Source organism: Mirounga angustirostris, unplaced genomic scaffold (genome assembly GCF_029215605.1).
Source record: "Mirounga angustirostris isolate CCGP_5_RB_7025 unplaced genomic scaffold, mMirAng1.0.hap1 SCAF_12, whole genome shotgun sequence".
NCBI classification, from domain to species: Eukaryota; Metazoa; Chordata; class Mammalia; order Carnivora; family Phocidae; genus Mirounga; species Mirounga angustirostris.
Window position 1 is genome coordinate 53,247,292 of NW_026991720.1, and position 14,332 is coordinate 53,261,623.

The following is a 14,332-nucleotide window of genomic DNA, read 5'->3' on the forward strand; positions in this document are numbered from 1 at the left end:
GCAGAGAGAAACACACACATTGCTGACTCAATCTCACAATCCAGAAACTCTAAACTGCCAAGTTAGGAGACCCATTCTCTAATCTGGATTTCACCCTCAATTTTCAGGGAAATTTAGCAAATGATGTCATTTTTCAAGTCTCAGGTAATTCATCTAATAAAAACATCAGGGACTGGATTGAAACACAGTTCCCAAACCACTGCTGTTCATCCTACAACAATGTTCTCTTTACTGCTTCTAACAGCAAGGTTCCGGGGCCTGGGGCAGTGGGAGTTACAAGCTATTCGCCTTGTCCATGAGCACACTTTCAGGGTTCCGAATGCCCTCCAACTTACCCAAATGTACAGTATTTTTATTTTCTTTATTTTTTATTTTTTATTTTTTATTTTTAAAGATTTTTATTTATTTATTTGAGAGAGAGGATGAGAGGAGAGAGAGAGCACATGAGAGGGGGGAGGGTCAGAGGGAGAAGCAGACTCCCCGCTGAGCAGGGAGCCCGATGCGGGACTCGATCCCGGGACTCCAGGATCACGACCTGAGCCGAAGGCAGTCGCTTAACCGACTGAGCCACCCAGGCGCCCCAGTATTTTTATTTTCTATGCGAGTCACAGTGTCAACACCACTGGGAGGCATTAGTCTCGATCTGAGATTTAGGTCAATCACAGTCACCCACCCTCCTCTGCGCAAGTGACCCAGAACTGTCCCAAGCAGCCTATCTCCTCTGCCACAACGATTGCTCCCAGAACGGAATTAGAACCCACTGGACCAGAACTAAGAAAGGACACCCTCTTTCCGGGGAAGTTCCTCTGCGAGAAAGATACACATTTGGAGCTACTAAAAGCCATCTTACTTAACAAGTGATGAGAATAAAGTCAAACACAATGACCAAAATGGAGGATGGCTGGGAGCTTGGAATTTATTATCGGAGACCTCGGAAACAAGCTGTTCCAGAAGCCACTGCATTTTTAGACTTGCCAGTTCACACAAATTTACATTTTTTTTTTTTTTTTTTTTTTGCTTCAGGTTGTCAGTTGCAGCAGGAGGCTCTCCACTTCTCAGGGAAAGCATTCCTAACAACTCAAAGTCAAAGCTATAGACAGAGATTCTGCTTCTCTGGCGTTTGTTTTACAAAAACTACTTAGTGGTTCAGATACACACCTTGCTTACGGGGCTTGCTACGGTGAGAATGTCTCCTCCCCAAAATTCATATGCTGAAGCCCTAATCACCAATGTGACTCTCTAGAAATAGGTCTTCAGGAGGTCATTAAGGTCAAATGAAGTCAGAAGAGCAGGACCCTAATGTGATAGGACTGTGACTTTTTAAGATCTCTCTCTCCACCAGGTGAGGACACAGAGAAAAGGCAGCTACGGAAAGCCAGGAAAAAGAAACCTCTCACCAGAACACGACCATCCTGGCACCTTCATCTGAGCCCCAGTCTCTGAAATTGTGAGAAAACAACTTCTGAAAATAAAGCCACCCAGTCTGTGGTATTTCATTACGCAGCTCAAGCGGACTCAGACACACCCCCAACTGAGAACCACTGGGTTATGTGCCCTCCAAGCATCTCTTAGCTCTCAAATTATATAATATTCTCTGATTTTATGAACCCATGAAGAATTAAAGTTCATACAGAAAATTTAAGCAGTCCAATTTTTTAAACATTTTCCAAGTGAAGAATAGAGAAACAAATACAAACAAGAGATTTTTAAAGATCAACTATGAATCAATTTTTAAAATACAATTGCATTACTATATTTTCAGCATTTTTTTTTTTTTTTTTTTTGCAGCCAGGTTCTCTTACTTTACTTTCCAAAAGTCTTCCATCAGTCAGTGTTCCTGTGGAAACCAAAGGGAAAGCTACGAAGAAAGGACTATGCCTATCTGCCTTTTATTATTTATTTTGTGTCGGGGGGTGGTGGAGTGGGAGAGGAGCAGATGGAGAGGGAGAATCTCAAGCAGGCTCCATGCCCAGCGCTGGAGCCCGAAACAGGGCTCAATCCCACAACCCTGAGATCATGACCAGAGCCAAAATCAAGAGTCAGACATTTAGCCAACTGAGCCACCCAGGCACCCTATCTGCCTTTTATTAAAAGCTGCCTTCAATCTCTTTGAAGAAAGGTAGGGTATTAAATCCAGTAACAAACTGCCCTTTGAATGCACTGGACTGATTTCCAGAGCTTCTCAGACATTTAGAATAAAAAAAATCACCTGGTCTGGGCACCTGGGTGGCTCAGTCGGTTAAGCGACTGCCTTCAGCTCAGGTCACAATCCCAGGGTCCTGGGATCGAGTCCCGCATCGGGCTCCCTGCTCAGCAGAAGCCTGCTTCTCCCTCTCCCACTCCCCCTGCTTGTGTTCCCTCTCTCGCTGTGTCTCTGTCAAATAAATAAATAAAATCTTAAAAAAAAAAAAAATCACCTGTTCTTTGTTACCATAAAAGTCCTTTCTGAAAAAAGGAAAATGGTGTTCTTACTATAGATTAGATTTATTTGCTCTCCCTTGGTTTATTAAAACCTACCACATGGCACTGATTGTTCTTCCTTTTTTTTAATACTACATACCTGGTCAATGAAGAGATTACCAAACTCTTGCAATAAAACTATAATCCGAGCAGGAGTATTATAAAACTTGGAATGACTCCAGATGAGGCAGATGGTATGAAATAATGGGGCAATGAGTACACGGATCTGCGGGAATTCCGTCTCCTGGAGACACTGAACATGTCTTCTCAGGGGTCTCAGGTAAAGCTCTACATCCTGGGCTTCCAGGAGCGCTGAAAGGAAAGAAAACCACCATGAATGTGATGCAGTCTCTTTTTCTAAATTCACTTCACAAGTTCAACAAAACAATGCAAAAGAACATGGCTATTCTTATGCAGTCATCTTTCTTTTTTTTTTTTTAAGATTTTATTTATTTATTATTTATTTATTTTAGATTTTATTTATTTGCGAGACAGAGAGCATGAGAGGGAGGAGGGTCAGAGGGAGAAGCAGACTCCCTGCCGAGCAGGGAGCCCGATGTGGGACTTGATCCCGGAACTCCAGGATCATGACCTGAGCTGAAGGCAGTCGCTTAACCAACTGAGCCACCCAGGCGCCCAAAGATTTTATTTATTTAATACAGAGAGAGACAGCGAGAGAGGGAACACAAGCAGGGGGGGTGGGAGGGGGAGAAGCAGGCTTCCTGCTGAGCAGGGAGCCTGATGCGGGGCTCAATCCCAGGACCCTGGGATCATGACCTGAGCCGAAGGCAGATGCTTAACAACTGAGCCACCCAGGCGCCCCGTCATCTTTCTTTTTATATGGCTTATCCCACAACTGAGCTACTATGGGTTTGGAAGGCTTTATTCACAGTCTGTGTGGAGCAGCCATTCAAGAGAGCCCTGGTGTAGTTACCTACACAGCCCAAGTAAATCGTGACGCAAGACTCCATGGGAAAACATATCTTTAAGATCTAAGGAACTTCACTCAACTCCATGAAACCGCAGGAATAAAACAGGTCTGCAAAGTGGTTGTGACTTTATGGTTGGGGTTACAAGCTCATCCCTAGAATGTTAATTCCTCTTAGGCACTTGGTACCAGCACAATTTTAGCGTCTCATCCCAGTGTCCTAGGAGAGTAACTCAGGCAATGACAGTGGAATTCTAGATTATTCAAAATACAACTACTAAAATTGTTAAATACAGGTGATAAAAAATGTTTTGGAACTAGAGATAAAGGTTGTAAGACATTGTGAATGTAATAAATGTCATTCAACTCTACAATTCAAAATAGTTATCTTGATGTGAAATGAATTTTATCTCCATATTAAAAATCATTATGCAGGGGCACCTGGGTGGCTCAGTCATTAAGCGTCTGCCTTTGGTTCAGGTCATGATCCCAGGTTCCTGGGGTCGAGCCCCGCACCAGGCTCCCTGCTCAGCTGGGAGCCTGCTTCTCCCTCTCCCACTCCCCCTGCTTGTGTTCCCTCTCTCACTGTGTCTGTCAGATAAATAAATAAAATCTTTAAAAATAAATTTTAAAAAATCATTAAGCAGGGTGAATAAGGAATATCTCCCCCAAAAAATCCGTGTACTCATTGCCCCATATATGTATGTATATATATATATGAAGAAAAATATTATTACTGCTTAATGTAATCCAAATTTTCTCTTCATTAAAATTAGTCATTTTAGGGACTCCTGGCTCAGTCAGTAGAGCATGCAACTCAATCTCAGGATGGTGAGTTCAAACCCTACACTGGGTGCAGAGCTTACTTAAAAAAATTGGGGCGCCTGGGTGGCTCAGTTGGTTAAGCACCTGACTCTATTTCGGCTCAGGTCATGATCTCAGGTTTGTGAGATCGAGCCCCACATCAGGCTCTGTGCTGGGCATCGAGCCTGCTTGAGATTCTCGCTCTCCCTCTTCCCCTCCCCTCCACCCCTCAACCTGCTCCCTCAAAAAAAAAAAAAAAAAGTCATTTTAATGTACCCTAAATCAAACTGCATTTTGTCCCTGAAACTGCAAATGCCTTTGATTAACTGAAAACTGGATTTACTTATGAAGGTAGGGAATGAAGTAAATTCTTATTTTCTGGTGTTATGCCAAAAGACTCCTGTCCAGAGGAGAGGAAAAAAAAAACAAAGCAACACAAACAAACCTGCCAACTTTTTTTTGGCTGTCAGAGTCAGGAATGCACCCACTCCTATTACTCCACTTAACATATAACCCATTTATCTGTCCACCTAAACAATAAAGACCTCGGAAGAGAGAGAGCATCCAGGAAGTATTTTCTTCCCTGGTTGTATTCCTGTTTTCAAATTAGAGTGTTTTTAATCATGTTTATTTCAAAATTAAATAATCACATCTGCTAAGTGCCTTTAAAATACGATAAGCACATGTGGTGATTTCACAAGTCCTCAAGGACATCCTTGAGAGGGGCCTTCCACCTCTAACTGACAATGGCTTTGGGCCACTTGTTCTACTGAAAGTGCTTATGTCTGAATCTCGAAGTCCATGTGCTCCTAAGGCCCTGAGTACCGCTGGGATTTGTTCCTGCAGAAGCTTTACCCACAGAAAATGTTCATCTTATACTAACACATAAAAAATTCAAGCAGCTTCTACTTACTGAGGACATGCTCACTGGGTGCCTAGTACTATGTACCCTGTATATTTTATCTTCAATTCAATGGTTCTCAGCCAGGAAAGGTTTTGCCCCCAGGGGTCATCTGGCAAGGTCTGGTGACATTTTTGATGGTCACAACTGCAACAGGGGGAGTGGGTGGGAGCCAGGGACGCTGCTCAACATCCAGCAATGCATGGAGCAGCTCCCTACAACAATCATCCTGCCCAAAATGTCAATGGTGATAAACACTGACAAGATTGAAAAGAAAATGACCATGTTTTGAAATATTACTCTAATCCTCAGAATAATTCTGCAAGGAAGGTGTTAATATGCCAGTCTGGCCAATGAAAACCAGAGGCTCAGCAAATTTAGGATGTACTAAGTGGATCTGGGACAGGAATCCTGATCTGACAAACCTTCAAACCCAAATATTCCCCCTCATGATCCCTTTCCCAACAGAGCTCCTGGGGAAAACCCTGAAGAGATAACAATGAAGTGTATTTTAAGTATTTCCTAACTTTACATAGTTATATTAGAAAGAAATTAAGAACTCATTTTCTAATGTTAGAAACCAAAAAAGCTATACCCCCAAATAGCTTACATTTTCAACATTTAAAACTTCAGTCTCATTTGTATGCCTTTTTGCTTGAATATGCCTCAAGAAACATGAAGAGAAACCAAGAAACAAGAGGGCTGTCACCTCTGGGTGGAGCTGACACTGGACAGTGAGGAGACAAGGAGACTTTTCACTGGAAATTCTGGTTTTTAACCGTATGCATGCACTTGTTCAAAATTCAGCAAACAAACCTCCTCTATGTTTAATCCTCACCAAAACTTCGATGAAGACTTTGAGCTCTTTTAAGCTAGGTAAGCGGTGGATGCCAAGCACGAGAGACTCTACCAGAGAGCTATGGGATTAAATGTAGCCACACTGTTGACTAGGAAACCCCCATGTTGGGCTTCCACTCACCCCCTGCAAAGGTCTTGCCCCTACAAACACACACACACACATTCCCATTAGAACTTCCATCTGGAGCCCATTTGCTACGTCCCCACAATCTATTCTAGAAATAGTTCAATATAACTGGAGAATGAAGTACTGATGAAGATGAATTTATCCTTAAAAGAGTCAAGGGCCATCACTTCATGAACATGTTAATGGCAGAAGGGTAGAAGAGGCTGGGCGGGCAGGCAGGGGTCAGATCAGGCAGGACACCAACACCAGGCCAAAAAAAACAAGAATCTTACCATTTTTCACAGCCGTGAAAATGTCCTTCAAAGTTGGAAAATAGCTGCTTTGTTTAATTTTCAGGATCCTAACCATGTTGAGGACAACAGGAGCTTGAAGCTAAATTGAAAAAGAAAATGTAGTAGAAGCTGGATTAATGACTAAATAGATGCATTCGGTAATAAAATACTTCAGTTCTATTCCACTCATGCATAATACACACAGCATTTCATACACAAAGACTTATCTGGTTTCAGGTTGAAATTTTTTTAACAGCATTTCTTCCTTAAGCTTGAATTTTATTTTACATTTATAGCTCTTGAGTTTTCAAAAAGTGTGTCAATTTACACTTCGTGTAAAATGTTAAATTTTCCACATAAAATTTCTTGCTATGTTTCAGAAAATCTGAGACATGTGAACATGCAAATGAATGTCTTAATTTTCAGAACATTAAATCAAGTAATACGTAAGGCAAACACAAGAGGAAGCAAAGTTAGCTTTTCCAAAGCTGTATCTCTCCACCAAGCAAGACTCTACTCCTTCCTAAATCAATTCAATCAACTAAATTAAATTTTACCATCTTCAACATTTCCCTGGGGAACCACTCTATGCCACAGTGTTTCCAATTATCAAACGCTGTCAAAATATTCTCAAAAAGGCAAAATTACTTTTAATCCCCATTTTTACTTTTTCTTTTTCTTTTGAAAGAGAGAGAGAGCATGCACAAGTTGGGGGTAAGGGGCCGAGAGGAGAGGAGAGAGAGAATCCCCAGCAGGCTCCATGTCCAGCTCCGAGCCTGATGCTGGGCTCCAATCTCACGCCCCTGAAGGTCATGACCTGAGCAGAAATCAAGAGTCAGAGGCTTAATCGACTGAGCCACCCAGGTGCCCCAATCCCCATTCATTTTTTTTTTTTTTTTTTGAGAGAGAGAATTTTTTTTTTTTTTAAAGATTTTATTTATTTATTCATAAGAGACACAGAGAGAGAGAGGCAGAGGAAGAAGCAGGCTCCCCGCTGAGCAGGTAGCCCGATATGGGACTCGATCCTAGGACCCTGTGATCATGACCTGAGCCGAAGGCAGACGCTTAACCGACTGAGCCACCCAGGCACCCAATCCCCATTCATTTTTCAAGTGCACACCATATAGAATTTTGGAATGAGAACAAACTATTAAGTCATCAAAGACAGTATGTTGAACCTTTCAAGTGAAATCGTTGCTCCAGAAGCCAAATTCTACAACTGACTTTGCTAATTTAGCTTACAAGCAATTTGTAAGGCTATCTACTTACTTGGTCATAAACGCATGATAGATTCTCTCTCCTCATCATCCAGAAATCCAGTTCAGTTTGAGGATTCGAGTGAAGACCATTCAGCAAAGGCTGCCCTGAATCTTTCTCTACAATCTCTTGGATTTGATGTGACCATTTAATAACCACAGATTCAATCGCATGGAGTAGTGTCCTTTCATTTACCTCTACCGTACAAACACTGAAATGATCAATAAAATAATTCAAAAACCAATTACCTCATCCAAAGGAAGATAGGACTTGGATGGTAAGCAGTATTTTTTCCATGAACTAGTTTTCCAAATATAAATATTTCAAAATCAGATCCTTTATTTTTATAGCCTCAATTTCAGTTGTGGCATAAACATTATAAAACAAATGATCATATCCTCAAACCATTATTGCCAAAATAATTTTGTTGACATCATGGCAATTGTTACAGCTTGCTTTTTGGGCAGTCTGCTTATAAGAAGGATACTTTGTAAGGAAATAATATATAGGTGCTCTGCATAACTTTTTAAAAAATAATATAGTTCTAATAATTCTCTATCTTACTAATAGTTTTCTGGGGATATGATACTAATTGGGTATGTGGGCTTTCCATTTTAATATCCTATATAAACCATAGCATTACATACTTGGTCTCAGAGTATTTCCGACCCAGGTCCATTTTCCCTGCTATCGTGGGAATTGGTAGAAGAGTTCTTCTCAACATTTTGCCCCGAAAGACATGCATTTTACTTTTCATGACTTCTAAGTGGCATTCCATGTCTTGTGAAATGAAACAGGACCAGGATTTATGGTTGTTCCTATTAGAAAGAATTGGCACTAAAATCTACAGAAAGAGAAACATTTTTAAAAGAAGTTAATTTACAGACAATTTACTCCTTCAAAGATTTTCTTGTCACACAAAATCGGCCACAAAAACCACTCAATTTCTTAAATATTTTCCTAGGATATCAAATTTACAAAGAGAGGACAAAAATCAGTATCCCATTTAGACTTCATCAATTAGACAAAATCTTTCAAAGTGGAAATACAATGCGGCTTGTTCATTCATCTACCCATTCATTAGGCATTCGAGGAGGTTCCCAATGACTCAAACACGCATAAACTAAGCACAACCATGTCAGGTAAGCAAACGGCTTTCTTCATGCAAACTGAACACAATGGCAGGTACATAAATGAAAAAAATCTTTTTGAATCACATCGAGGCAAAAGTAAATTAATCTTCTCAAGCCCTGAGTGGCATACCAGTGGATTCAAGTTTCACAGTCAAAAACTTGTTTATTAATCATATGGCCCTTTTTTGGAACTCCCTCTACCATTAAATTGGGAGCATCATATATGTGACACCATGTATGTGAAAGCCTTTAACAATTATTTTTGTATTCCCAGGGCCCAGCATATGTTAAGAATTTGTTGAGTGAAGTTATTAGCCTCTTCTTGCTTTCCCACCCCTTTCTAGTATCTCCTAATTCTCAACACTTTTCATTTTTCTGATAATCTGCCAGGTGTACCGGCATTTTTCCATAAAATTGCCATTAGCTAAAATGCTCAGAATATAATTACTCCACCTTTTCAAAGTCTATTTCAACAATACAATCACTTTTGTTTTCTGACAGTGTTGAAACAAATCTCTCCAAATTTTATTATTACATTTTCCTGCATAGCGCCCACTACATGTCAAGCTAGGAAAACAGCAGAGTAAGAAATAGTCTCTGCCTGCGATGAGCTCAGTGGGTTAGGTCCTTTGCTCTAAGAACGGCCATCATTCGAGGCATATTCAGGATGCCAAGTGGAGACACAAGATAAACACACTGATACATAAAAATCATTCAGGGCTCTAGAAATAGAAGGCTTCTGCAAAACTGCCAGTCTGGCCTGCCTGGAATTAGCTTTGGGAAAGGCAGGGTAGTTCACGAAGAACTTTGGAAACTACACTGAAGAGTTAAAGTTTGTTGGGCTTGGAACATGCACTGACCCACTGGAAAACTTCCTTCTCGACTAAATCCCAGATCTCAAAAACTATTTCTGAACATCAGGCGTGAGGAAAATTCTGATTATTCGGCATAGCTAATTCACTGGGTACGGTTTCAAACTTTCACTCCATTTATGATTCTATGACGAAGCCAACTTCTTTTAAAGTATTTCTGTCACACTCTGTAGATAAAACTGTGAAATTCTGAGCCATGTGCTTTGCAGAGTGATTAGTCAAAGAGCTAGAGCATCACTGCAAACCTCATTTAAAACAAATAGACCTGGGATGTGCTGTTTAATTACAAAACAATTTGTTAAACTATATACAAAGTAATTCAATTAGTTGGGGGTTTTGTTTTGTTTCCGTTGGGAAGTTTTTTTGCCTACTTTTTGTGGTTTAAAGGAAAAATTCCAAACTTCTTCTGAGAATTAAAATAATTTGAATGTTTACATATTCAATTGATGTACAATGTATAACTACAAATTAAAGAACTATAGGGCCCTGGCTATGGTTTTCTCTACTTACCTTCTTTGATCTTTTTTTAAGATTTTATTTTATTCATTTGAGAAAGAGAGAGAGAGAACATGAGTGGAAGGAGGAGCAGAGGGAGAGTGACAAGCAGATTCCAAACCAACTGCAGAGGCCCAAGCAAGGGCTCCATCCCACAACCCGGACACCACCTCAGGAGCTGAAATCCAGAGTCAAAAGCCCAACTGACTGAGCCACCCAGGTGCCCATCTCTTTAATCCTTCTTTAAACTGGAGATTTTCTTTTTACAATGGTTCTTAAGTAGAGACTAATACCTGGTCAATACTTTCAAAATTGTAGGAGCCAGGGCCTCTCCCAGACTTCTTAAATTGTAATGCCCAAGGATGGGACCTGGACACTACAAAAACCAAATCAGACTTCCATATGGGCTCGATAAGTCAAATGAGTAATAATGATAATTCACAACTACTGTTTAAGGATTAGGGTCACTATAATAAAGAAATAGCTATATAACATTTTAAACAGTTTGGCTAAATACAATACAGCTACAAACCATACTGTATGGGAACACATTATAATGTAGAGAAGATTGGGAGTTCAACTTTGGATAGGTTAGGTTTGAGACATTACACACTGAGTGGCCATGTCCACAAGGAAGGGGGACATCTGAGCTTGGAATTTAGAAGAGAGATCCAGGCTGGAGAGAGAAGTTTGGGAGGCCCCAAGCACATCAGCGTCAATTCCCATTACTCTGTGGGGCGGAGTCAAACTCCAAAAACTGTTCAACATAAGTGAGAGTATCATTTAAATGAGAAAAAAGTAAATATGAAGGCACAAATGACCTTCCCCACCTTCAGTTCAAACACTTGGTCCATCCCTTCCTTATTCTATCCCCATTTAAGAAGCCAAACACTGGGGGGCACCTGGGTGGCTCAGTCGTTAAGCGTCTGCCTTCGGCTCAGGTCATGATCCCGGGGTCCTGGGATGGAGCCCCTCATTGGGCTCCCTGCTCGGCGGGAGGCCTGCTTCTCCCTCTCCCACTCCCCCTGCTTGTGTTCCCTCTCTCGCTGTGTCTCTTTCAAATAAATAAAATCTTAAAAAAAAAAAAAAAAAAAAAAAGCAGCCAAACACTGGAAAACTCCCTCAGTACCTTTCAAAGCAATCACTCTATCAGTCTCTCCTTCATTCAACAGAATCACCAATCCACCAGTCCTTGTATGTAGTGTGTGTTTCTCGTTAATGTACAAATCAGAAAGTTACAAGTTGATTAGCTTGGAATGCAAGTCATGAGGGACCACTGACATTCCATTTGACTCTACAACTTCCTAATTAAGCCTGCTCTGATAAAAACTTTCCTAGAATGTGCATTACCACAACCATCTTCCAACCAACACATGAATTTGGGCTTGAAACAGGGAGAATGGCAAATCATTAGTAATAAATATGCTGGTAATTATTCCTACCTTAAGCATTGGCCTTGGCAGGACTGAACTGATGCCAGAGATCTGATTTCTAATCCAGCGTTTCCCAAAACTGGGGACACATGAGAATCACCTGGGGATCTTTAACTTCCACTGGGTTCCAAGTCTTTCTCATTTAATTGGTATTAGGAGTGACCGGGGCAAGGGTCGGTTAGAAAAATTCCCCAGGTGATTCTCATGTTCAGCAAAGTTTGAGAACCACTGCTCTAGCTCTATAGAACCTGATCATTTGGTACATCTTTTCTCAAAGCTGGTCTGTGAACGAACACCAGAAGTAGGAGGTTAGACAGGAAGAAGACTGGCCCCAGCCCAGACCTCCTGGAGCAGCCTGCCTTTAATAAAATCCCCCCGCATCCCACATTAAGTCCCACTTTAAAAACCCCACATTAAAAAACCCTACATTAAAAGTGTAAGTAACCTGGGTTTAGAGAGCTTTTCTCTGATTTAAGGGAAGAGGAAAGAGGAATTTTAACGCAATCATTTCAAAAACTTTGTTTCCATTACCTTTTCCCCCTTATCTGAACTGAGTGACACAGAAACTAAGGGAAATCTGAAAAACTAATACTCATTTCCAAAGTGTCAGTTTGTCTCTAATCAACGTGAAATCTAAAACTACAGCTAATTACAAAAGCCTATTCAAGCTGCTTTTTACTTCTGTTATTTAGAAACAAAGAAGGATGATCCTACAAATTACCGTCCGTTGAATATCAGCACCAGTATCATCTCATTTCAGGAACAGTCTGTTATCACATTCCATCTACTTGGCTCAAGAGATTACTGGCTTCTACAGTTTTTTAATAGCCAGAGTTTTTCTGAATAATGCCAAGCGTCATAGAGATAAAGATTCAAATATTAAAAACTAGTACCTCATCTAGGAAAGCAGTTACATGTCCAAATGATGATGCAGTTAACTCTCCAAATAAAACCGTCTGAGAAAAATCATTTACTCCAATGTTTTCGGTAATCTTCTTGGCAATATAAACAAGTTTATGTTTTGCATCTCTTGGAATCTGAAACAAGAGCAAGATAATTAGTTTAAGTTCACAGTATAGTTTCCATGTTAACAAACAGGATTTGCTGTATCTAACTTGTAGCTCGATCGCTAGAAAAAAGAAAAAACCCTGGCATCTTGCCTACCTTTATAAATAAGGTAGTTCTGCTTCCCTTCCCCCCTTTCTACAAAATGTATACAGTTTTCTTTGTTCTTTTATAATGCTAATTTAATGACATTATTGGTGTGGAAGTGTTGCCTTTAAAGGGCATGTCAGTTACCCAAGATCATTACATCCCATAACATCTAGTAATTAAAAACAAATTCAAGGAGAATTTAGAAGTTTTCTATCTCAGGAAAGGTTTAATCCTTTTTATAATCTTTTTGTTGTTGTTGTTTGGAAATAAGCCAAACTGAAATGAAGACCAGGCACAGGAGGTTAATTTTTATTTCTATTCTCGAGATAAAGTGGTTAATGAAGATATTCTACCATTTCCACAACTACTGCGTTATTTCTTCAGATATAATCATTTAACTTGGGTAATACTGGAGTTAAGTGTCCTACTTCCTTGTTTGACAAAATTTTTAATTAGTTATAACTGCAAAAGTAGGAGAACAAAAAATTTCAAAACTCAAAATCCTAAGGCAGACTCCTGTTCTCTGGGATTCCATTTCCCAACTATTAAAGTGACCACATCTAGTGATGATGATAAACACTTGTATAACATTACACTGAGGCACGGTACAACACTGAAGACTGTAAATCATGTTCCAAACTTTTCACTTAAAAAGAAAAAACTGAATACAAATGCTGTACTTGTGATACCTTAACCTTCAAGCGGAGGAGCAGTCTAAATTTTTTTTTTTTAATTAAAAAAAAGGGGGGGGAGAAGGAAGGAAGGAGAGCAAAGAAAAAGGGAAAAAGATGGAAAGAAAAAAAAATTTACCATGGTTGCTAAATACCACGTGTGTGCAGACTGCCCGGGGAACTCCTTTAAGGACTATTTTACTCGAGATGAAATGTGACAAAGCAGTCAGAATGAGCACAGAACCAATTATTCAGACTCTGCTAAACATTTTTTAAAGACAGGCCCCCAGACTGATCCAAGAGCGCCTGAAACGGAAGTTATCGGGAACCGAGAACCCACCTTGCACCTAAGGCCCAGGCAGCTAAAGAAAGCACAGCTTTTCCTCCTTTATCCCGGTCGAACAAGCCGACCTTCTAGAAAACTAAACTACAGCTGCTTAACTGCAGAGTGGGCGCACGTGGGGGATTTTGCAGACTCCAGGGCAAGAGCTCCAAAGAGAGCTTTTTAAAGCGCCCGAGCGCGTGCCCCACGGGAATCCAAGAAGGCGCGACTGGTCTGTCCCCGCTATGCAGGGCAGGCGGCGAGAACGGGTCCCTTTGCCTGCCGCCCCTTACCTCCCGGGAGACCGCGAGCGGCCCCGCGGTGGCGACTCTGAACACCAGGCAGGCGGGGCTAGGGCTCTCCAGGAACTCCCCCAGCACCTGCCGGTGGTCCTCGCTCTCCAAATACTGGCTCCATTTCTCCGCCGGGAGCCCCAGCATCAGCTCCAGGCGGCCGCCGAGAAAGCGCACCCGCGCGTCTCGGGCGAAACTCCGCGCTCTTCTGGCCGCCGCCGCCTCCTCCTCTTCCTCCTCTTCCTCCTCTTCCTCCTCCAGCTCCATCACGCCCGCCACCCCCAGGCCAGCGACCGAGGTTAGGCGAAGGCCCGGGACTTCTGGAAAGCGGCGCGCCTCCGGGGCAGCCAT

At 41.3% G+C, this 14,332-nt stretch overlaps 1 protein-coding gene across 1 annotated transcript in view; it reads right to left on the reverse strand.

Moving 5' to 3' along the window:
- The window catches only part of DNAH11 (dynein axonemal heavy chain 11), a 339,985-nt gene extending 325,653 nt beyond the window's left edge, over positions 1-14,332 (reverse strand). The window contains 6 exon segments of the mRNA XM_064575180.1: positions 2,561-2,772; positions 6,351-6,450; positions 7,620-7,802; positions 8,251-8,451; positions 12,434-12,577; positions 13,982-14,332. Coding sequence (XP_064431250.1) covers positions 2,561-2,772; positions 6,351-6,450; positions 7,620-7,802; positions 8,251-8,451; positions 12,434-12,577; positions 13,982-14,332 — 1,191 coding nt within the window.